Genomic DNA, 26,174 nt, shown 5'->3' with positions numbered 1-26,174 from the left:
ATATGAAATGATTTTTTAAATGATTTTAAATGATTTTAAATAAAATAAGAAGGCCGACCTCCATTTATGAGCGCTCCAATTCGATTTTTATTGATTAATTAATTAATTATTAAATGCCTTTCGTTCTTTAATTTGCAAATTTCGATTTTTAAATATAGGCAAAATAATTAATAAATGATCAACGCCATATTAAATGCTAATTTAAATGGATTTTCAATTTTATCGAACTTAGCATTTAAGGAAAATTTGGAATGTTCATTTGGCGCCAAAACTATGAAAATGAAAGGGATGTACCTTATCGCCCTGGTCCCTTGCAGAGGGACAGGAGCGATCTATGATTTTGTCTTGATTTTTGCATTTTCTACGTTCAACTCCTTCATCTCCACGTTCAATATCAATCATTTTGATGGGTCCTTCGAATTTGATTGCCTTGTATGCGTTCGTGAGTGCCTTTGGGTGTTCATCGCTCAGGTCCTTGTCCAAAGGACAGGAGCGATCTCTATATTTTTACGTTCAATTTGCATCTTTGCTCCTCGATCTTTCATTGTTGAGCGAATAACATCCTTGCTCGTCCCTTCTATGTTCGCTCCATTTGTTTTCATGATGTGTTTGGACATTTAGAGGGATCATCGCCCTTGTCCCTTGGAGAGGGACAGGAGCGATCCATGTCTTTCTCCTTAATCTTGGCAACTTTAAACTTCAACCTTCGTTGTGATGTCTTCCAAACGCCGTCCCTTGCCTTGCTTATCCTCGCCTTGCCTCGTTTTTGAAGGAACATGAGTGTTCTTGATGGGATCGCCTTGGTCCTTGTCCAAAGGACAGGAGCGATGTGAGCCTTTTAGCTAGACTAGCAACGTTTGGACGTTCAAAACTCTTGCATGTGATCTTCAAACGACGCCTTGGGTCATGTATAACCTTATGAAGTCTTGACTTGGCTCGAACTTGAAGCAAAATTGAGAGTCCAAGGCAAATCGCCCTGGTCCCTTGGAGAGGGACAGGAGCGATATGGTCTCCATGTTCAAAATGATGATCATTTTACGTTCAAAACCCTTGTGTATCATCTTCCTATCATACCATGGACCCTCTAAGACGTTGCGAAACTTTAACCTTACGTGAAACTTGCATGAATTGGCCAATATATCCAACATCGCTCTGGTCGCTTGTGCTCGATGAAAATGCCTAGAAATGTCCTTTGCCTCCTTGTCTTGACTTGGATCGATTTCAAACTTAAGTAAAAGGCAATATAACCATTGTATCGCCCTGGTCCCTTGGAGAGGGACAGGAGCGATCCACCTCTTGTGGCCTTTATTTCACCTCTTCAGGTTCCAAATTTATATTCAACGGACTCGTCATGCTCTACTCTATTCATCCATGCCCTGAAATTGTCTGCAACTTAGCAAGTAAATCAATTATACCAAAAATCGCCCTGGTCCCTTCCTGAGGGACAGGAGCGAACTGGATCTTTTGGGACCCTTGTGGGCATTTAAAAATCTTCAATTTGTATTCAACGAGTTCATCTCATGCTTTTCCTTGCCTTTGGACGTAAACTTGCCTTGATTTTTATCTGGATTTTGCCTAATGAAGGATATCGCTCTGGTCCCTGGGAGAGGGACGGGAGCTATAAGGTACTTCGCCCTGGTCCCTTGGAGAGGGACAGGAGCGAATTTTGCATTCTGGACCATTCTCCTTCATTTTTGCATCACAAATTATATTCATTTGGTAAAGTATCTTTCTTTGGACCTCTTCAAATCGTCAAGTTGTCGAAATTTCGCAAGGACAAGGCAAAATTTGATTTGTAGCTCCGGTCCTTCACAGAGGGACAGGAGCGATTTTCCTCCTGGAGGCATTTCTGTGCTCATGAAAATCTTCAATTTATATTCAATGGAAAGATCTCGCCGTTCTTCATCACTTACAATTCGAAATTTGTTTGGACTCTGCAGGAATAATGAGATATTTGAAAATGAGCTCCCGTCCTTCACTGAGGGACAGGAGCGATTTTGCTCCTACAGGCCAAAATAACATGATTTTTCACATTTTAACACTTTACAAGGCGAAAACAAATCATTCCAATGCCCAGGATCAAAAATCAAAAAAAAGTCAAAATTTGGTCAAAATATTCAATCGGACAAAAATATACACTTCACTTTCAACACTTAGACAAATTAAAGCTTTGCATCAACATTCCAATTGAAAATTAGACCATTCTGGCGAATTCATTGCATTCAAAATTTGCATCCTAGAAAGGAAGCTCAAAAAGCTCTCAAAAAACGACTGGATTTTGGCCTGAAAAGACAAAAATTAAAACCCTAAGGCTTGACCCTAAATCCAGACGACTAACTGACTAACAAAACCCTAAAAACGAAAGCGAAAACGAACGAAAAACAAGCAAAAAGAGGGGGTCCCCATTTGCGATGGGGCGATGTGTGAAATGGTCACAACACATACCTAATGGTGATTGCTGGGTTGGTTTTGTTGCTAAATTGACCCCCAATAGGTCTAGACAAGGCACATTCTTGTCCCACGTGGGCAAATTAGTGGGTACACCTCCACTTCCAATGCAGATCTGAGGGTTTACGTCCTCCAAACACCTGCAATTTCTGCTGCTAATGCAAAGCAAAGAAAATCAGAAATAAAATAATAACATAATACCAATTTCCTCCTCCAAAATGTCTAATAACCTTTTCCAAAGAGTGGCATAACCCTAAATGGAATATCCAACTAAAAAAGCATCTTCCTTGGCATCTTTTGGGTCCACGTAGCTTAAAGGCTTAAAGGTTTTGAAAGAATGACAAGGGTCCCACCATGCCATGTCATTTAAGTGATTTGAGCAAAGGGGTGGTTTATTAAAAGGTACGCATAGCACTTGATTCAAACATAAGCCTTTATTAAAAAAAGAAACTTAGGCTTATAAAGTTACTTTTTCCTTATTAACTTTTGACACTTAGAAATTTTTAAGTGTCTTTATTCATCAAATGCAATGTGGGAATTGCATCAAAAAGATGGGGACATGACATTATATTACTTGATTGATGTCAGTGCATGCCTTCATCATGGAGGAACACATAAAACTTGATCATGATTGCTGAAACTAAGATGTAGACTTAAATGCTTGACTCCTTGACTACAGACTTGTGCTCGATCGCTGATTGAATGCTCAATAGTGGATTGATAGATCATAATGAGAGAGGGAGTTGTATTTATATGCAACTTACAGTTTTCATGCTTAATTTTCGAGGAAGGCTGATTTCAAGGAGCACGTTCCTGCTACTTGCGAAAAACCAACGGTTGTAATTTCAAGTTTGGGACCAAAATGCTTAGACAAGGGCATTGGGCACCCTAGTACCAGCAACCTAGGCCAGAACAAAGGTTGTGAGCAGGGGATTGCACCAAGATTTTGGAAATTGTCCTGAAACTGAGCACAGTCAAACATGAAGAATATTGTCGCCTTGATGATCTTGTTTTGGACAAAGAATCTCGTCCTACCGCAGTTAGATCCGATCAGGACAAATTTGATGATTGCAATCGAGAAATTGTCATGCTTCTTAAGCTCTCTGTCACAGATGACCAGCTACCTCAGATTCCTTCAGGCAAGTCAGCCTCACAAATTTGGAAGCATCTGAAGGAGTTGCATGAGACATCCGACAAAAGTTCCCATTTTTTGAACTCAAGATGATGGCAAGGTCCACTTGCATGGCAAGTTGTCCAAGGAAACATGATGCATGATTGAAGAGAATTAATGCAGCTGCTAATTTTATCCCCTTGCCAACTTAGCAGCTTGGTGGGTGACTTCTATTTAAACAGTGATTTGGAATTCATTCTTCACAACGATTTTTTGGAGAAATTGGAAGCTAGAAAGAAGTGAAGAAAGTCAGCAAGAAGTTTTTATTATTTGCCAGAAGTTCTCATCTTTGGAGGTTCTTATTTATTCCAAGTTTGGAATCGCAGCATGGAATTCCTTCCTCAATGGATTTATGGAATTCCTTTGTTACAAATTTAATGTTAATTATTTTATTTTGCAAGAATGGCGAAATCCAACAAGGCGGAAAATACCTCCCAGTAGGTGCAAATTAAGAACGAGCAAAGAGGATTTCTTTCGCAGTCAAAGATCATTTCAAAGTGGGGAGAAGTCAACGACACCAACTTGGGAACTTTCAGGTTGGGAGAATTCAGGAAAACAGTATTGGAACAGTCGGACGTCCTCTGCCAACCATTACCACAAAGATTGTCAAAAGTGGGATTGTTGCAGTTGTCAGCCTCCCTCCTACCATCCAGTGCTCGAAGCTGATTAGGGAACATGTGAAATATTACAACACTGAAAGAAGGGCCATTCTGGCACCAGATGGCAAACTCTTGGCCACCCTTACACTTGAAGCGATTAGGGAGACTTTTGGAATTCTTACGTACCAATCCATGACATACAAGAGCAAAGAAAGAGCAAGATTGATTTATGATGCTAGCTTCGAGAGATGTCCTAGAATAATCAATAAAGTGTGGATGCAAAAGCCAAAGCCTCATATTTCCAAGTTACCCAAGCAGATAAACAACATGGATTTTAAACAAGAGCATGTTGATCTAGTGTTGATGATGAGCAGAGACATGGGATGTCTGCAGGCCTTCATGTTTGAACCTTGGATTTTTTACTTCATTGGTGAAGTAATGGAAGGTGAAAGAGTGATAGATTGGGCAAAAATAATTGGCCATAGCTTGCACGAGCAGCTAAGGAACTTAAGGCAATCCCAATCTTTCTATATGAGCTTGTATGTGGTCTACCTGCTAGCTAGAATGGGCAAAATCAATAAATTGTCAAGCAAAGGACCCATGGGATGCGGACCAGAATAATTGAAAGTTCATGAGTGCTATCCACAATTGCACTTATATAATACTACTTCTTTCAAAGACGTAAGCAACACATTCACAATGCACATCACCTAATCATTGCAAGGAGAAGTTCATACAAGGTTGTCGCAAGAAGCTAGAAAGTTAGTAAAGAAGTATGGAGCCTGGTACATTCAATTTCAGAAATTCACTTATATCTGAGTCCAAGGATTTGTTGACCAGCCATATAAGCTTTCAAGATATCCAACAGACAAGATGGTGCTGTTGGAGGTTACCAAACAGTTGACCACCTATGGAAATTGGGACTTGAATTCCCAATTGTCATAGGAGAATATGAGGAAATGTGTCCAACATTGGCGGTAGTAAAAAAGGCAGTAGAAGAATTATTATTCTATCGCTTAGCATCTCATACTGCAAGGACATTCTTTGATCCATACAATAAAATCAGGATGGTTGCTGAAGTAAAACACAAACACAAGTTTCAGCTGGAAGACTACTAGGCCAATGCCAAAGATGACTTTGAAGTCAGAAGGAGGATGTTTTCCAAATTGCCTCCCAATCTAATAAGACTGTGAAGTTATACAAGTGCCAGATCAAGTTGAAGAGGATAAAAATATTGTTCAACAAAAGTATAAAAAGGAAAAGGATACGCTATTCAGGCGCCAAACTGGTCAGAGCAGAAAATTGATGATTTAGATGTCCTAAGTAGGCTAGTCCTGAAGTTCACTAGGCATTGGGTTGAGCGGCACATCGCAAAGTTGAAGGCAAAGAATGCCTGCCTAACTTACCAACTAATGGGAGACTTGGAATCCCATAGCGAGGCAATGGCGGGGTCATCAAGAGCCCAAGCTAGGGAAGAAGAAATTCCGTAGGAAAGAGTAGAACATAAGAAGGAGAAAAGCATTCTTGGGAATTCACAAGCAAAGAAAAGAAAGGAAGTTCAGCAGGTAGAGCCGCAACAGAAGAGGTCGAGGATAGAAGAAACACAGTTACCTACTAGCTCTTCCAACGTGCATGAAGTTGCAATGTTCACCAAGGAAGTTACAAGAAACCAATCGCAGGAAGATGATCTTGAGACTGCGCAAGCACAAGATATTCTCAATATTAGTGCCTCCCATAGGCATGTTCATTAGAGGAGTCAAAGGCTGGAACTTCCTCCTAACCTAGAACAGCAAGATCAGGATTGTTTCATGGAAACAAATCTTGGAAACTTAGGAACTTGAGGAAGTTTCGCAAGAACAGGTGCAACTGAAAGTGCAGGATCAGCAAGCAGCCACTCCAGATTGGCTAAAGGAAAGCATGAGAAAGGAGCTGAAGGAAGAGATAGATCCTACGCAAGAACTTGAAGAACTTCTAAGTAGGATAGATAGGCCAATAGAGAAGAAGGTGGCTAGGAAATTCTCCAAAGTTACAAGGGATGAGTTAGGATCTAGAACATTACACCTAGTTGTGCCCAGAGTTGACAAAGACAGGAATAACATTATACCTAATGAATATGAGATCACAGCAGTCAACTTAGGGCATGCCTCCAAGGCACAAGTGGTGGAAGACTTTGATGAATCTTCCTTAGCACTAAAGGAGCAGATGAAAAGAATAGAAGAGAAGAATAGGAAGTTGAAGAGTGAGAACAAAGCCTCGCGCGAATATGCGCAGCGCTTAAGGCGTCCATTCAAAGAAGAAGATCAATCCTTTGTTCCTCCCTCTTCTCTTCCCAAGGAATCCATTGATGGGATTGAAAAAATAAGGAAATGGGATAAGTGCTCTAAGGAGTGGGTAGAGAACGTCTTCACTGTAGCTTGTCAATTTATTGAAGAGTTGACCCACTTCTACTAGAGAATCCTTGCTATCTTGGACAGACTTGAGACTATGGACAATTCACGGGAAGATACGCATATCTATCAAAATTTAACAATCCCACGCCTGTAAGCACTAATGGGGATTCCCAGGCAAACATTGATTGATGGGAAGGTCATCAAGGAGAATGAAATATATGATTTCCCTCAATGGTTTTATGCAGTCTGCATTGGGAAAGAATTCTTTGAAAGGTTCAGTAAGGAGGCAACATCATTGAAGGAATCAGTCAAAAAGGTTCAGGAAGAAATCCTCAATGCAATAGAGGCATTGTTTGCAAGAAGGTTGAATGATGAAGAGCTGACAGTGGACCATCTGAAGGAAAGGCTGCATGAATTCTTCTTTGTGGAATCCTTCTCGAAGGAACATTTGGAAAATGTTTCCTTGTTCTCCTGCACAATGCGCGGGACTCAAGAAGCAGCATCAAGATGGGAAAAGTTTTCTCCAAGTGCAAAGAGGACACTTCAATGTTGGAATTCAAACTGGAGACTGTGCCAAGTGTCTCCATAGGAGAGCTGGAAGTCGTCATGACCAAATTTGTTGCATTCGTCATCAATGAAAGAGATAATGGTTGTCCAATTTTGGATGAGAATCTATTGATTGCATGAAAGCATGATGGGTCATTTATTGCTAGTGGACGTTTTGACCAAGTGGTGGCTCATTTAATGCATGACGGCTACCATGTTGAGGAGTTAGTGGGTCATTAATGCATGATGGGCGATTTGAAATGTAATAGGCATTTAATGCATCATTATGCCCTTTTTAGAGAAAACAGGTAATTAATAAGTAGTGAGCGAAATTCCTCATTGATGGTTGTCCCACTACTTGGCATCATATTTGGGTATCTTTGGTCAAACCCTAATTAGGGTTTTGCATGGTGAATCTTACCCATTGATTCGAATGTAATCTAGGTCATCCATTTCCTTTTGGAGGCCTATAAAAGGGGTTCACCCCTTCATTTGTAATGGAGGGAGAATTGTATGAGATTGTTGCTATAAGTTTCTGAGATAATAAGAGTGACACATTGGCCCTTGGTGTTCACTTGTGTTATTTTAAAAACTTGCATGGTTTCATCTTCCTCACTTAGATTAGATTCGCTTCAAGTACTTAGATGAATGAAATAGATTGCATTGCTTAATGGTGAGATCATTCACTCATACCTTTTGTCGATAGATGATTTCTATCTGCAATGCAAGGTTGGACTGAGCTTTTACACGTACGTTCTTAACTTAGATTGTTGGATGAGCATTATTCTTTGATGGTGTTCGTCGATGGTTTAAAATCTTACAAGCACAACCTTTGAAGATTGCACCCCGTTTGTGTAGTTGTCTAAAAGTGGCGAAGCAAAGTGTGGTCGATCTCGCCTAAGTCTTTGATATCTGTTGAGTTCCTAGATTTAGATTAGCCTTTCTAAACCCATTCCTATTTTACTTTCTGCATATTTCATTGAAAAGTTTCTAGAAGAGTTATCCGTTGATAAATCATTCATAAAAACTCCTTGAAGTTCTAAATTTGTCTAAGTCTTCTTCGTTGTGCATAAGTCCCCTTGGATTACCAACAACATCAAACCAAACGAGTCTATATCCATCGTAAAGTTGCAAGTACGCAGTTGGAACCTTGAAATCACTGTAAGATCTTCCTGCAATCTTAGCATACATGGGATTTTGATCAAGAGAGGATAGAGTAGCTGTTGAAAACTTTATTCTATGTTGGTCTGGTCATAAAACACCCATCAATAGATGGCAAGGCTCAAGGCCCCTTTATGATCTCTCGTGGGCTTCATAGCATGGATGAGTCATTGGGTAAAGCCTCAAAGGAAACCCACATTTATTTATGATTATTAGAATGATGAACAGAATTCTATTTGTAATTTGTTGGATTATATGTTTATCATTTGATAACAAATCTGATTACAGGTTGTAAATCAAGAAAATAAGTTGACAAATCTCCATTTCCAACAAAATCCAAACCCTAGTTGGGAATTTTAGGGGTAAAACAAGTAAAGTCCCAATAGGGAACATTACAATATATTATATAAACATTAGAACGAAATACCCAAAGGCTACAAGTGACAACTACCAAATGGCAAAAACATAGAAAATATGCCAATACACCTAATCTTCACCTACTAACACTACATTTGAATTAGTCTGTCTAAATCACTCCCAATGTGGGGGACCATCTCTCATCCAATGGTACCTAAACCAACCCCTCCTATGTTTGTTCATCAATCCATGTGGCAACTTTGAGATCAATAACCCAATGTGTTGGAGTCTAACAAAACTCAAGAGTTTGTTGATTGTAAAGTCACAAATTACCATACACGACCAACAACTACTCTAATCATAAGAGCAATGTGTTGGAAGGGTTGTCATTGATATCAAAGGTGTTGGTCAGTTTTTTCATTGATGTCAAGGCATCTAGAAGGTTGCAATTATTGTCATGTCATATCAAAGCATCTATGTTCCAAAAAGATGGGAGTCAAATATGTCTAATAGCTCTCTTAATGTTATCATTATGCTTCAATTTTAGTTCTTGACTATCTATCACATGTGTTGTTATCTGGAAGTATTTGTGGTATGCTTCCAAGGTTTGTTGCTCAAAACAATTTGTGCACTCAATTGAATTGTCAAGGTGTTTGGTTCCCCATTTTGCCATAGTTGAGAGTTATGATCTACGGTGTGGAAGGAAAAGCTACATAATAAGTATCTTATTTCAGAGTTTCAAAGGTTGAGCTTTAATAGATAGAAAGATAGAAGTAAGAGTGTTTATTGTTGTTAATTTTTGTAACATCGGTCGTGCTATTTCATGCTTCCGATATATATTAATTTGATTACATATACTAATATGTTAACTTGTAGTATATACGTTAACAAATGATAAATAAAACCAAAGTTAACTTATCGCATTTGACCAATGGTTACACCATTCATGGTATTGGGTGGTAAAGCAATTCTCAAACAAGTCGCACTCCTTCCGATCGGGTAAGTAAACAATGATTAGTTTATGTGTTGTGGTGATAGGTACGTAGGGAAGAGATGTGTCTCACCACAACACATAAACTAATCATTGTTTACTTACCAAATAATAAATAATAAAATCTTCACTACGTTAACAAATGATAAATAAAACCAAAGTTAACTTATTGCATTTGACCAACGGTTACACCGTTCATGGTATCAGGTGGTAAAGCGATTCTCAAACAAGCCGCACTCCTTCCGATCAGGTAAGTAAACAATGATTAGTTTATGTACTGTGGTGAGAAGTACATAGGGAAGAGATGTGTCTTCCCATGTGGGAAGACATATCTCTTCACTACGTAACCCCTCATCCACTTATATAACATGCTTACATTGAGGAGAATGCACACACCGAAATTGATAAGTGTGGTGCATCTTTAAAATCACACTATAGCAGATAAAAATACAACTTTCAGATCATATCTCCATCTCTTCTATTTTTTATCACAGAACTTTGAAAGAAATTAACATGGTATCAGAGCGAAGTTAAGAAAGATCATATTAAAATTTTGTAACGATCTCATAGACTTTCACCAGGCTCTTACTAGATCACATTCCTATAATCCTAATGGCAATCAGAGTTAGGTTTGAAGATAGATTAGATGGAGCATCAAATTTTGTATCTTGGAAATTCAGGATCATGCTTGTTTTGAAAGAAAATAAAATTGACTCCCATGTCAAAAGTGAAATTCCTGAACCCTCTGATGATACAAAGAAAATTCAGTGGAGCAAGGACAGTGAGAAGGCCCTTAAGATAATTGTGGATTCAGTGAGAGACCACATTGTGCCAGTTATTTCTAAATATGAGACGGCCTTTCAGATGTTCAAAGCACTAGCTGACATTTATGAAATCAACAACACTAGCAGGGATCTCACCCTAAAGAATCAACTACACCATATAAAGATGAATAAAGGAGAAACAGTTACATCCTATCTCTTGAGGATCACTGAGCTTAGGGATCAACTATCCACTGTTGGACATCTAGTAGACAACAAAGAACTTGCTATGATGGCCCTAAATGGACTTCCTACCTCATGGGAATCGTTCATTCAAGGAATCAGTGCTCGCTCTAAATTTCCTAGGTTTGATGGATTGAAAACCGATTGCATTCAAGAGGAATCCCAGCTTGTCACAAGAGGAATAAAACAAAACAATGGTAATGAAGACATTCAAATTCTAAACTCTAATTCCCACAAGAAAAGAAAGAAGAACTTTAAGAGAAAGAGGGACAACAGCTCAAATGGGAAGAGTTCTTCAAAGAAGAAGAGAGACGTTTCTGAAATACAATGTTTCAGATGTGACCAATATGGGCACTATGCAATGAAGTGCCCAGACAGGATCAAACAACAAGCTTCAATGGCAGAAATTAAGAAAGGGAGTAATTCTGAGAAGCTAGTCTTCTACTCAGCCCTCTCTAGTCAAGTCACCTCCAGTTTCAACACATGGGTGATTGACAGCGGAGCATCTCGACACATCACTGGATTTCGTGAGCACCTAGATACACTTGTGGAAAATTCAAATGAAGAAGTGACAATTGGTGATGACTCAAATTATCCAGTTATGGGAATAGGAACTTGCAATATCAACCTAAAGTCAGGCATATCCCTACAGCTGACTGGAGTTCTATTTGTACTTGGTATAAAGAGAAACCTTGTCTCAGTTTCTGCACTTGAAGATAAGGGTTATAGATTAACCTATATGGCAGGAAAGGTACTTGCTTGGCCAAAGAACTCCACCATCAAGAAAGCCCACACCATTGGAGTAAGACAAGGAAGCCTCTACAGACTTTGCACCACTCCACCTCTAGCCTTGATTCATGAGACTCCAGATTCGAATGAACTTTGGCACAGAAGATTAGGGCACCTTCATTTCCATGCCCTACCTAAGATAGAGAAGATGGTGATCGACTTACCCAAGCTAAGTCAAAAATCTAAAGGAGCCTGCAAAGGGTGTGCCTTGGGAAAGAATACTAAAGGGTCTTTTAATTCTAGCAACAGTAAATCCAAAAATGTATTAGAATTAGTTCATTCTGATTTATGTGGACCCATGTTTGTACCCTCATTAGGGGGATTTTTATATTATGTAATATTTGTAGATGATTATTCTAGGAAGATCTGGATATATTTTCTGAGGTATAAAGAGTTTGAAGAAATCCTTTCTAAATTTAATGAATTCAAAGCTCTTGCAGAAAATATGACAGGTAAGAAAATCATAACCTTAAGAACAGACAATGGGGGAATACACTTCTGATATGTTTAAGATTATTGCATAAATGTTGGGATTAAGAGGGAGTTAACTGTACCTTATAACCCACAACAAAATGGGGTAGCTGAAAGAAAGAATAGGACTATAGTAGAAGCTGCTAGGGCTATGTTGTTTGACCAAAATATAGAAACCTCATTTTGGGCTGAAGCATCTAGGATAGCTGTGTACATTCAAAATAGATGTCTTCATTCTCTTCTTGACAATAAAACCCCTGAAGAAGCCTTTACTGGTAACAAACCTACCATAAGTCATTTCCGGATCTTTGGGTGTCCAGTCTATATTGATGTCCCCAAAGAAAAGAGGTCAAAGTTAGAACCTTCTGGAAAGAAAGGAGTATTTGTTGGGTACAGTGAAACCTCTAAAGCCTACAGAATATACACACCTGGTCAAAGACAAATTGAACTAGGCAGAGATGTCATCTTTGAGGAAGACATAGCATTCAGGAGGTCCAAAAGCTCTAATGAATTAGAACACCAAGATCCTCCTACAAGCTTGGATGAGGATTCCACCCCTGAGATTCAGAGGGAGACCCCTAAAGATGCTGAGCATGAAGTTCAAGGCTTACCTTTAGAAGAACATTATCCCCAAACTAGGAAGAGACCACTTTGGGCTAAAAAAGATGCTTCAAGAAGCTGAAAATTATGCTGCTCCAAAGGGGACCTTCAAAGAAAGTAAGAGACCTAACCTATTTTCCAGTTATACTACCTTGATGAGTGAGATCATTGATGCAGAACCTTCCTATGTTGGAGATGCGCTCAAGCATCAAGTTTGGAAAGATGCTATGTCAAAAGAGTATCAGTCAATTCTGAAAAATGATGTCTGGGATATTGTGCCTAGGCCTAAAGGCAAATCTGTGGTATCTTCTAAATGGCTCTTCAAAATCAAACATGCAACAGATGGCAGCATTGAGAAGCACAAAGCAAGGTTTGTTGCCAGAGGTTTCTCACAGAAAGAAGGTATTGACTATGAAGAGACATCTGCTACTGTTGCCAGATACACTTCTGTCCGAGCAGTTTTAGCTATTGCAGCATCTAAAGGATGGAAAGTCCATCAAATGGATGTCAAGACTGCTTTTCTGAATGGTAAGATTGAAGAAGAAGTTTATTTGGAGCAACCTGAAGGTTTTGTGATTCATAGGGTTGAATCACATGTCTACAAATTAAAGAAAGCTCTTTATGGACTGAAACAGGCCCCCAAAGCATGGTATGAAAGAATTGATCACTATCTCTTGGAATTAGGGTTTTCCAAGAATGAAGCAGATCCAAATCTCTACTACAAGGTAATCAATGGTGAATTATTAATTCTTATCCTTTATGTTGATGATCTACTAATCACAGGAGAGAATAATTGTATTTCTCGATGTAAGAAAGAATTAGCCTCTGAGTTTGATATGAAAGATTTAGGAATTCTTCACTACTTCCTTGGATTGGAAGTTTGGTAGCAGGCAGATGGTATAAACCTTAATCAAGGAAAATACACCATTGATATACTAAAGAGATTTAGAATGTTGGATCGTAGATCCATGACCACACCTATGGAGACAAATCTGCACAAGCTAAAGGAAACAGCTGTAGAATCAAAGTTTGCAGATCCTACACTCTACAAGACAGATTATTGGATCTCTGATGTATTTGGTAAACACAAGACCTGATATATGTTATGTTGTTAATGCACTAAGTCAGTTCTTGTGTGAACCCAGGGAAATATATCTTGTTGTTGCAAAGCATATCCTGAGATATCTTCGAGGAACTATTGGCTTTGGTTTGAAATATAAACATGTAGAGCTTGACCTACATGGATTCACTGATTTTGATTGGGCTGGAAGCATAGTTGACAGGAAAAGCACATCAAGATGTTGCTTCAGTTTAGGATCAGGAATGATCTCATGGATATGTAGAAAACAATCTTTTGTTGCTCAGAGTTCTACAGAAGTTGAATACATTGCAGCCTCCATGGGAGCAAGAGAAGTTGTATGGCTTCGGAAATTGCTTGTAGGACTGTTTGGTCAGCCCTTAAATCCTACTGTCATCTACTATGACAATCAGAATTGCATCAAGCTTTCAATGAATCCAGTATTTCATGATAGGTCTAAACACATTGAGATTCCTTATCACTATGTTCGAGATATGGTGGAAACGAATGTGATCCGACTGAATTATATTAGTACAGGTGATCAGATTGCAGACATTCTTACCAAGCATCTCTCTAGGATCAAGATTGAACACTTTAGAGATAAACTTGGTATGGTTGAAAATGTTATTTAATTTTGAGATAGAGTCTCATATATTCTGATATACTAATATATTTAAAGATGTTTAGTGTGTAAACTCTTTTATTTGTCATGTGTGGGACTCCATGACTACATGGGCCTTCTGTGAACATTATTGAAGGGTGACGACTTTTCAATAATGAACACTTGTTTCAAATTGATATTGTAAGGTGACGATTTTACAATTATCAATTTAACTATCTTGATGGATATCATGTGACTTGATATCTGTGGACATGTCATGATAGTATATATATTTCTAAGACATTATGGTAGATATTTGTTGGTTGATATCATTAAATAAACCATAATTATGATAGAGATCTTCATGGTGAATATTATGAACATAATATTCGTGGACATGCCATGAAATCATTATCAGTATGGTAGGCATCATGTGACTTGATGCTAGTGCACATACCTTACTTGATAACTATGAGTTATGGTGAGTATCATGAGACTTGATATTCATTGTTGAACCATATCTTTGAATATCACTATGGTGTGATATCTCTTCTCTTCACAATCGATGGATGAATTGTTATGTTTTCTCTAACATGAAATGTGTCCTCCCTAGTTAAGAGGGAGTGTTAATTTTTGTTACATCGGTCGTGCTATTTCATGCTTACGATATATATTAATTTGATTACATATACTAATATGTTAACTTATAGTATATACGTTAACAAATGATAAATAAAACCAAAGTTAACTTATCGCATTTGACCAACGGTTACACCATCCATGGTATCGGGTGGTAAAGCGATTCTCAAACAAGTCGCACTCCTTCCGATCAGGTAAGTAAACAATGATTAGTTTATGTGTTGTGGTGAGAGGTACGTAGGGAAGAGATGTGTCTTCCCTCTCTTCACTACATAACCCCTCATCCACTTATATAACATGCTTACATTGAGGAGGATGCACACACCGAAATTGATAAGTGTGGTGCATCTTTAAAATCACACTATAGCAGATAAAAATACAACTTTCAGATCATATCTCCATCTCTTCTATTTTTTATCACAAAATTTTGAAAGAACTTAACAATTGTGCTATGTTGGTGAATCGTATTGATGTTTTGAATGGATGCACCAAAAGACTATAACGTGCGCCAGCTAGAGGAAGTGTGTGTATGTTCGTTGGGGTCAAATGAGTCTATGTTGGGTAAGCCGTAGTGTGTCCCCTCTCTTGAAGTAACATGTGGGTATGTTTGGTTAAGGAATCTTCTTGTGCCCGACTTGCGGATAGTGTAATTATGTTCTAGGCCGACATGTGAATTCAATTATCATTGTAACGCACATATATAGTTGATCTAGGTTCATTCCTAATGTGTTAGTTAGAGTTGATGGGAAAGTGTATGGATGATGCTAAATGAGTAGCATGATTATTGTGTGTGGTTTCATTTGAAGATCTTATGCACTTTGTGGAAATGTATTGAAGTTGATCACATCAAGTAAAAGTTGAGCATCCATCCTTGTGTTGTTTATTTTAACTTCGGTAAAAAAATAATAATAAGTTAATCGCATTCCAGTTTCCTTAAAGGCAACATTGGAATCTGATAACAAGGCTAGGCCCTTCTCTCCCCTTACACGCCAAGCACAAAAGAAACGTATGCTTCCATTATAGGGCCGACCTGATATTGTAATGTGTGAAGTTAAGCCCTAAGTGGGCGGCATTGTACACTCCAAACATGTGGACCTATCCACAACATTGTAACATGCAAAAATCAATATGTAGCGTGCAAAATGGTTTTGGCGCCCAAGGTTAAATGGGCCAACTTAGAGATAAGTCCAAAAGATGAACCCCATATATATACAAGCCACTTGCAAGGCTTAAACATACAATTATATCATGCGAATTAGTCTGATTTGAGAAGTGTGAAATATCTCTACTCCTTATAGTGCGAATTCTTCCTCCAAAGGTCAGTAAGGTCTCCTTCATATCAGCGAAGACAAATAATGATGATCAGCGAATACCTCTGCTCTGCAAAGTGCAATTCTGATTGTTGAATTGCAAGGAAGGTGTGTGAATTCATTCTAAAGTGTTCATGTTCTCATTGACGTGTGAAATCACTGTTGTGGACAGCGAACATCCATTGTTGGGTCAGTGAATCATATTGATTGTACTGTGAATCCATTGAGGTCCTCTTGCTCACAAAGTTTTGAGATAAGTATGACATTCACTATGATGATTTCTGCCCTAGCTGGCTAACTTTGTAACTGTAAAACTGCCCTAATATAATCAGAACTTGAGTTCCTTTGTTGCTGGGTTTTTCCTCCAAGAGGGAGGTTTTCCCAGGGTAAATAGTGTTGTGTGCTTCTTCATTTTGTTCATTTAATTTCCTTCTACTGTGCCTGCTAATTTTGTTCAATTATATCAAATCTGACCACTAAACTAAGTCAGTATAATTGTTAAGCATTCAATTTATGTTTTCTGTCCTATATTGCTAATCTGAGCACTAAAATCAACACCTTGAAGGTCTACATTAGATATCACTTATATTCTATTTGAGATTGTTGTCTAACATGCTGAGTTGGTGCTCAGATCTTAGATTAGGGGATTGGTGTCTCCTATAGATTGGTGCCTACAAATATCATTAGGGATTGGTGTCTCCTATAGGTTGGTGACTGCAAATATAATTAGGGATTGGTGTCTCCGGTAGGTTGTTTCCTACTTCATATTGTAAGTTCTTTGTTATATCTTTTGTAAGGTTGGATTTGGGCAGTGGATCCAATCAGCTATTCTCACTTTAGTTTTTCCCTTCTGGGTTTCCATGCAATCTAGTGTTCATTTGTGTGGATGTGAGTTCTTTGATCAGTTGGTTCATAATTAAGGAAAGACTAGGAAATGCTACTAATGATGACTTGGGTTTGAGATTAATTGTGATGCTTGGAGAACCTATCAATGATGATTAATGTTCGATCAAATTGAAATTAGCATATACTGATTCAACCCCCGACCTCAGTATATCTATGTGCTAAACACTATGTGTGTTCCTCTTGAAAGACTATTTGAAATTGTATGTGGACCAATTTGACTTTTCAACAAAGGAACTAGCAACCTATGAAAAGAGGCAAGTAGCAAGCATCCTCAACTCTATGGCATCCTTGCCTTGTTATGCCATGCCATGTCCATCATCTAATAGGGTCATTTTGAATTAACGTGACCCCATTTGTCGTAGACTCTAATTGCTAAATGTTGGATCACAACGATTGAAAAGGGCAAAAATGGATTGTTGTTGAAGTAAAGCTACCTCAACAATACACATCTTACAAAGGGCCTTCATGAACCCTTCCTTCACCTCTTCATCCTTAGAAGGAGACATTGTCCCAAACCTTGGTGCATACCATTTGGGATTTAGAAAATAGGCTTCCATATGAAGTAGGGTTCTCATAGTACTCCACCACCATCTCACTTTGGACCTAATATGCTCTTCATATAGTCTCAAATCAAGGTCCTTGCTATGAATTGTTTGTTTCATTTTACCAAGCATGCTGTCAAACGTCTTATAAATTTACCCAACACTACGACAATATGTATAAACATACCTAATAATCTGTACAATCAATGAGATGAAGGAGCAAATGTATTTGCACACAAAATATCAGAAAAGAATAAGAATCAGTTCTGATTTAAAATTAAAATACACAAATTTCCAAATTGTAAATATAATATAAGCAAAAAATACTAATTAAAAATTTAACTCAAAGTTGACCACCAATCATCATCGAGGATCTTATTATAATTCACACTCTTCCCATTAGTTGTGTCAGCCTTTGACCACCTACTTTATTTAGTTTTAACCATTATTAAGAGTAAATGCTCCTTAACCTCAAGCATCCTCTCTAAGAAGATAAAGTAATTGACATATGTAGCCTCCTTCAAATAGAGGAATTCTTAGTCCTAAAGAGAGCTAGTGAGGAGTGTGGTTGCAAATGAACATTTGTATTGTCCCTAGATTCTAGCACCACTACCTTTACCCAATCTATCTTCTTGATGTCTTTGAATGCATTGTTCAATGCGTGAACACAATATGGGATCAAAAGAATATGTTGTAAGCACAATCTATAATCCGAACTAGTCTACAAACACATGCTAACTCAATCACAACCTATACAACATTTGAATCCCCAACCTCCTCCATACCCTCTTTCAAAATATAAAATTGGTAAGTCTACATCCTTGCACTTCCCTAAACAATCAACAATTCTAATAAAATAATGCTAGTTGTAGAAGTAACTATGATAAATGAGTGACCAATGTCTAACTTCGATCCACCCATCATCAGTGATAACTTTAGGAAACCCCCCTCAAAAAAAGATATAAAATCTTGGCAAATTTTTATTTATTGTGGATAAAAATAATAATTTTTATTTGCGAATCTTTCATTTTTTAAGAGAATTTTTTTAATTTTATTGCGATTTTTTTTACATCAATTTTTTTTGGTAGAAAATCTTGGTGAATCTTAGAAGATAATATGATTATACATTAATTACTATTACAAATAATTTCATTTGAAAATAATTTTTTATTGAAAAGTAGAGGCCTAAGGTGGAAATCATTAATGAGTTTAAAGGGAAGACACTACATTATTTAGTTACTACCATTAATTTAAATTAATCGTAAAGACCTCTTTGTATTTTTTCAAATAAAATGTACATAAAATTTGTAATACTCATGGGACCCAAAATTGTTCTTATACCATTGATTTCCATTAAGGTCAACAATTGAAAAGCAACTCAACCCCCATGAGCATTAAAACTTGTCTATACAATTTACCTCATGGAATGCAATTATGGCTAGTGGATTATATTTTGAATGAATGGTGGCAACTAAAGCTTGCTAATAAAACCCTAAAGTAACATAGTTATGATGTATTATTGGTGAATTAATTTTGGCGAATCTGATCTAATCATGTATCGAATATTTTTGCGAATATTTGAGTTCAAAAATATAATAAAATAAATTCTCTGGTGATTTAAATAAGACTAAAATAAAATTTTGTAAAAATGTGGCGATTTAGGTCACCTTAAAACTTGAACTATTAGCCAAATTTTAATTTCCAAATTTTAAAGAGTAGCCGATTGGCGAAAATTAGCCACTAAAAAAATCATTGCCCATCATTGCTAACTAAATAGTTTGTCCTTAATCAAGTTTTCTTATGTCCATCAATACACGCCTTAGAATACTCTCTATCAAAGAGGGTGGTACACAGTCAATGTTCTCCCAAGAAACATATAAGTAACTAATGGAATTTATCTTTTAAACATTTGATTAAAATAGGAAAAATGTGCCACAAGGAATGGGATGGCATGGGCAAAGAAAAATTTGGCAACTAAAGAATCTACCTCTCACCATAAACGCATATTCAACATCATTGGAACACTAGTAGCCATTCTCTTTTCTTTGGTAGATCCCTCCCCCCTATGACTCTCAACAACCATGATAGCGTAGGCATAGTGGATTGCATTGTCTCAATATACACACCATTATTCCTTGCTTCACCCTCCATGGACACCTTGGTCTTCTCAAGTAGGATCATTTTTTCACAACTTCTTACCTCATATCTTGGCAGAACAATAGATGGGTATAAAATCTTGTGATTTTTCTCATCTTTGTCTATAGTAGTTGCAAATTGCAAAAGGTACTTCTTGGAATTGAATATGCATATATTTTTAGGAGAGTGGATGAGCATTCAAATGAATTATTTCTCCCTTCATCTACATCACTACCACACCCAAAAGAACTCTCAATACCCCTATAGCTTGATTGTTGAATATCAACCTCGTTGCTACCAAACCCTTATTGCTCATATTGCTTTCTTTTTCAAAAATCAGGAAATGACAACAAACATTCAAAATGAAAACAAAAAATGCCCAAGTGTTTTACACTTTGAAGGAAACCATCAAAAAATAAAATCATAAGGATTTGTAAAAGTGAACAATGGGTGTTGAACTTAATTTAAACGGTATAGTTTGATGCTCTCTTGTCTTCTTCTCACCATTGTTCTCTTATATTTTTACTATTCTTCTGATGTAGGAGCATCATTCTTCTTAAGTTTTTGGTTTTCTTCTTTTTGTTTTCTTGCTCTATTTGACTTGTTTAAGCTGTTTGTCTTGCTCTGTTTGGCTGGTTTAAGCCGTTTGTCTAGTTCTTCGAGCCTATCGAAACCCTCTTGTCATTGACTTCCTGTCGCTAGTTTTGTCACAGGTTTCCCATCACCATTCAAGCAGGAAGAAAGACAGTTTATGGGATCGGTTGGTTGTCAGATAGAGGGACTGATCTAGTTGATTGGTCAACAGTTGGGAAGGAACAAAAACCATTTTTCAGCCGATCAGTTTATAAGGAACAAAATAAAACCATTTCAGGGGTTGGTTGGATAATCATCAAGATCAACCATCACTACAAAAAGGGGAAAACGTGTAAAATCGATGACAGAACAGACTAATTGAAGAGAAGAATATGTTGTCACCTTGGTGAGTCGGCAATTGTAGATTGGAATAGATAGAAGGTGTTGAATAGGCTGAAGATAACCATTGAACAGTCTAAGGTTGAGTTTAGTCAGTCCTTTGAAGGATCATATGTTATTGTAAACTGTTCTTGTGTCTGGAAGTAATGAGAATAATGTTTTGTTTCTCTGTTCTAAGATTTTGATTCTCTATAAAAATGGTCAATCGGGAACTTTTGGTGCTTTGTATGGACAATTTGTTTTTTATCAATCTGTTTTCCTATCGCACTGTGTTTTGGGCAAATTAATTTCATCTTTATTTGCCAATAAACCACTTGTTCTTAGTTTTACCATTAAGGCTGCTATCATATTGTTATCAGAGCAAGCAAATAACTCGGTAACTGTGGTGCGAGAAAATGCCACCAAGGAGAATGAGAAGAGGTGTTAGAGGAGGAGGCCGGAGAGGTCACAATGAAGGAGTGTTGGAGATGTTGCAGAACCTAGCAGCAAGGATGGATGCAATGGAACAAGCACAACAAAGAGGAGTAGCAGTCGAAGATGGTAGTGAGGTTGAAGAAGAAGGGGAACCTCAAGCTGCTGATGAAGATGCTATAGCAGAACCAGAAGCATTCGAAGAAAGGTTGTTGAGCACAGTGTTGAATGTTGGGGCCAAACCAAAAATAGCAGTCCCTACATATTCTGGAAGTCTCAGTGGGAGAGAGCTCCTTGATTGGATTAATGACTTGGATAAATATTTTGAGTATGAAGGAGTTGCAGAGGAAAGAAAAGTGAAGTTTGTCGTACAAGGCTAAAGGGCCACGCTGCAATGTGGTGGGATTATGTTCAAGCAGAAAGGCAGAAGAAGACAACAACAGAAAGGCAGAAGTAGAAGGATTGTATGTAAATGATGCAGATTTTAAAGATGCTTTTGAAGCTTGCAGCAGTCCAATCAGCAAGGATAGAGGCCCTTGGACATATTTTATGCCACAGGAGGGCTTTTTATTCGAAGGAACCAAGTTGTGCATACCTAGAGGATCTATGAGGGACAAATTGTTGAAGGAGAAGCATTGTGGCAGCCTTGCTGGTCACTTTGGACAAGATAAAACTTATTTACAATTGAGCACACATTATTATTGGCCAAGAATGCAAACTGATGTTAAGAAATATGTGGAGAGATGTAGAGTTTGTCAACATGCCAAAAGAAAGAGCCAAAATGTTGGTTTGTATCAGCCGTTACCGGTTCCATCTAGTCCATGGGATTTTGTAAGTATGAATTTTGTTTTGGGTTTGCCTCGAACTCAGAGGGGCAATGATTCAATATTTGTAGTTGTAGATAGGTTTTCAAAAATGGTCCATTTCATACCGTGTAAGAAGACTAGTGATGCTACCAATATTGCTAACTTGTTTTTCAAGGAGGTAGTTAGATTGCATGGTATTCCTAGGAGAATCATATCTGATAGAGACACAAAGTTTGTGAGACAATTTTGGAGGACACTATGGAAGAAGTTGGGAACACATCTTAGTTTTAGTTCAACCTATCACCCCCAAACAGATGGCCAAACTGAGGTTGTGAATAGGAGTCTTGGTGACATGTTGAGATGCTTGGTGGGGAGTTCACCTGGAAACTAGGATTTAACATTAGTCCAAGCGGAATTTGCTTATATTGATTCTCCTAATAGGAGTACAGGTTTCAGCCCATTTTATGTAGTGTATGGTATGCACCCAAGAGGTGTGTTTGAACTTAGAAATCTCGGAGATATGGAGGAGAGAAATGCAGATGGAGAAGACTTTGCTACAGTCATCCATGACCTTCATGAGAAGGTGAAGATAAATATAGAAGAGAACAATCAGCACTACAAGCAATATGCTGATAAAAAGCGGAGAGAATTGCATTTTCAGGGGGGTGATCCTATGTTAGCTCACCTTAGGAAGGAGAGGTTTCCAAAAGGTGAATACAATAAACTAAAAATGAAGAAGGTGGGTCCCTGTAAAATTCTCAGAAGATTTTCAGCAAATGCCTATGAAATAGCCCTTCCTTCAGACTTGGGCATTTCACCTATCTTCAATGTGGCGGACTTATACCTTTACAAAGGAGATGGGGAAGCGGATACAACAATGGCAGAGTTACCAATCTACACAGAACAACAAGGAACTACACCAAATCCGCTGGAGATAGAATGCATTCTAGATCAATTGTTGTTGAAGACGACCCGGAGACAAGAATACTTCACGTATCTGGTAAAGTGGCTCAATCACCCATTAGAGGATGCTTCTTGGCTTACTGAACCAAAGCTTATCAAGTTGGATCATTCAGGGACTGAATCATGAGCAAGAGCTCATGAATCCTTTTGGTGCTTGGGGAGTCTAATGTAGGAGCATCATTCTTCTTAAGTTTTTGGTTTTCTTCTTTTTGCTTTCTTGCTTTATTTGGCTTGTTTAAGCTGTTTGTCTTGCTCTGTTTGGCTGGTGTAAGCCATTTGTCTAGTTCTTCCAACCTATCGACACCCTCTAGCCATAGACTTCTTGTCGCTAGTTTTGTCACAGGTTTCCTATCACCATTCAGGCTAGAAGAAAGACAATTTATGAAATCGGTTGGTTGTCAATTATAGGGACCGATCCAGTTGATTGGTCGACAACTAGGAAGGAACAAAAACCATTTTCAGCCGGTCAATTTATAAGGAACAAAAGAAAACCATTGCGCAGGTTGATTGGATAATCATCAATATCGACCATCACTGCAAAAAGGGGAAAACGTGTAGAATGTTGTCACATTGGTGAGTCGGCAGGTGTGGATTGGAACAGATAGAAGGTGCAGAACAGGCCGAAGATAACCATTGAACAGTCCGAGGTTGAGAAGAGTCGGTCCTTTGAAGGATTGTATGTTATTGTAAAAATGTTCTTGTGTCTGGAAGTAATGAGAATAATGTTTTGTTTCTCTGTTCTAAGATTTTGATTCTCTATAAGAATGGTCGATAAGGAACTTTTGGTGCTCTGTATGAACAATTTGTTTTCCTGTCGTACTATGTTTTGGGGAATTTAATTTCATCTTTGTTTGTCAATAAAACTCCTATCCTTTGTTTTACCAAAAAGGTTGCTATCATCTTCTCTTTCTTTGTCTTCATCTAACAATATGCAACGAGGCAAAATATGGGCATTTTACATTTTCAAGCATGTCTCTGTTTTAGGTTTAGGTTTGTGTACAGAGGTGTGGGGAACCAATCCTCACCAAACACAAAATAGCAAAATTAAAGTATTTTATGTTTATTAGTGTGGGTAGGCTTCTTTTTTTCTCTTTTTTAATGGTTCGTTCCAACAAAAAAATAGTGTGTGCTAGACCATAGGGAGCAATTGGTCATCCTAGGGCTGGCCAACAATCCAAATTTGGAATGTCCCTTATATTTTTCTAGATTGATGTTTCCTAGTCATCCCAATGCCCATGAAATATCTTAGGGATAGGAATGGTTGGAATCCCCTAAGGGGCATGTCCCCATGTAACATTGCATACTAGAAACATGCTTTATAGTTGTTAATTGAATGCAAATAGATCACTGTCCCTGAAATTACCATTTACATCTATCACCCCTTTAGGAACTTGGCATCCTATTAACAATTGAAAATGAGACCAAATTTTAAATAATTATCTTAAATATTTCATATCCATAAGATTATTTATCTATCACAAGCATGGTTTATATTTATAACTAAGCATAGACATATACATGTCACTGAATCTACCAACTACATCTATAGTGACCTATACGAAGTAAGACTCAAACCATAGAACCAAACTCAAGCGACTCTATAGCATCCAAACAAGGTGCCTTCAAAACTACACCTAGTTGACCTGATTCTTGGCGGTGTTGATACCCCTAGGAATATTTGAGTATAGTCAATTATTTCTAGTCATGTTGTCAATACTAACTATGTCTCTCCCTTGTGAAGTTGAAAAGTATTTTTGTCTTGGACTAACATCCTTGCAGTTTTTCAAAGTGACACTATACAACCAAAAAATGAAGAAACTCTTAACAATTGGAGATTCAATTATAAAATGTGACATGAAGACGTTATTCAGTTGATGAGATTCAACACAAGTGGGTGATGAGCTCAAAACCATGATAAGGTGGCAAAACTTAGCCACAAACCGCAACAAGAGAGAAACATATGAGGATCACTAACTATGGCACCATTTTATTATGCTGTAACTAGCAACGAATATCACTTTGAGCTGCAAGTTACTCAGTAAACTACAATTGCCATCAAAAGCAGTTGTGCCCTTGGAAAACGGCAAACAAAAGCGACAAAAGGTGGATGATAGTGCAACTCAATCCAAAATGGCAACAAGAAGGAATTTATTTCAATTGAATGAAGGTATCACACTTCTCATATGGCCTAACCATCAGAAAAAGGTACTTACATGACAGACCTAGTCTAAAACACAAAAGAGTGACATCAAGCAGCGAAAAATGCACAAAAGAGAATGTCAAAGTTGGCACTTAAAATAGGTAGTAAAACCAAGGTAAAATCACAGTCAGTTAAAAGGTAAATAGATAAGCACAGCATGCAAAGGAAAAAATGCATTATGCTTAAGTGATAATTTGCACTTTTGCAGAGGCATAGCCACTTAGAAAGGACAACTAAGGTAGCAGTATTCATCTAAACCGTGACCTGAAATTTATCACACTTTGAAGGTAGCATAACCAAAAGAAAACTGCACCACAAGTGGAAATCCTTTAAGTGAACAGCAACCAACCTGATAAGTAAAAGAATATAGCAATTTTTAAGGAACATTATCTCATGGAAAATGTGACTTAAGTGGCAAACATGAAAGGAAACCGTGCACAACTCAGAAACAAGTTTAAAAAATAAGGAAATCGCATTTATTACCTTAAGTTGCCACTTACAAAGAATAAATTATTACCTTAAGGAAATCACATTTATTACATTTATTGCTTTTAAGAAAGACTTTATCAAATAATTTATTATTTTCCATTAAAGCTTCTCCTAGAGATTTATAAGTGCCATAGAATGGGAGGAGAGTTTATGCTAGACTCATGTTATAGAAGTTTTCATTCAAGTTATGAAGTTAGATCATTGTATTGTAGTAGTGAGAATTTGACAAGTTGGTTATAAAGAAGATATATTGTATAACGTATCTTTATTCAACTCTGTGTAACATATATCTTTAATCCTTTGAAATAGGTTTGTATGCTTCCAAATTATTGCTTTTTTTCAGTCTCGTGCTCTCATACATTGTTATTATTCATTTTTCTTTTCGGATCTATCCGATTGTTGAAGTGAATTCATTAATCTCTGTTTTAATCAGTGGAAAACATTTGTATTTAACCTGTGTTATAGTTTAGCTGCATAAATAAAAAATCCTCCTAGTGAGATAAGAAGTTTGCAAGTCTTGTGCTCCTACCTCCAAGATCAAAAAAGATAGGTCAATTTTTATTTCAAATTGTTTTACTTTCACGCAAAACCTTG

General features: G+C 37.5%; 2 protein-coding genes across 6 annotated transcripts in view; one reads left to right on the top strand and one right to left on the bottom strand.

Moving 5' to 3' along the window:
• LOC131064127 (dynein axonemal assembly factor 10) overlaps window positions 1–26,174 on the bottom strand; it is a 159,930-nt gene that overhangs the window by 130,648 nt on the left and 3,108 nt on the right. The window lies entirely within an intron of this gene.
• Window positions 22,449–23,018, top strand: LOC131064090 (uncharacterized). The gene has a single exon (XM_057998117.2). It carries the CDS (start codon window positions 22,449–22,451, stop codon window positions 23,016–23,018), a length of 570 nt encoding a protein of 189 aa, XP_057854100.2.

Source organism: Cryptomeria japonica, chromosome 5 (assembly GCF_030272615.1).
Source record: "Cryptomeria japonica chromosome 5, Sugi_1.0, whole genome shotgun sequence".
NCBI classification, from domain to species: Eukaryota; Viridiplantae; Streptophyta; class Pinopsida; order Cupressales; family Cupressaceae; genus Cryptomeria; species Cryptomeria japonica.
This window is presented reverse-complemented; position numbering and strand designations above follow the sequence as displayed.

Bases quoted from the DNA above. Each gene is read 5' to 3' on its own strand.
- LOC131064090 (XM_057998117.2), top strand. From the start codon at position 22,449: ATGGAGGAGAGAAATGCAGATGGAGAAGACTTTGCTACAGTCATCCAT.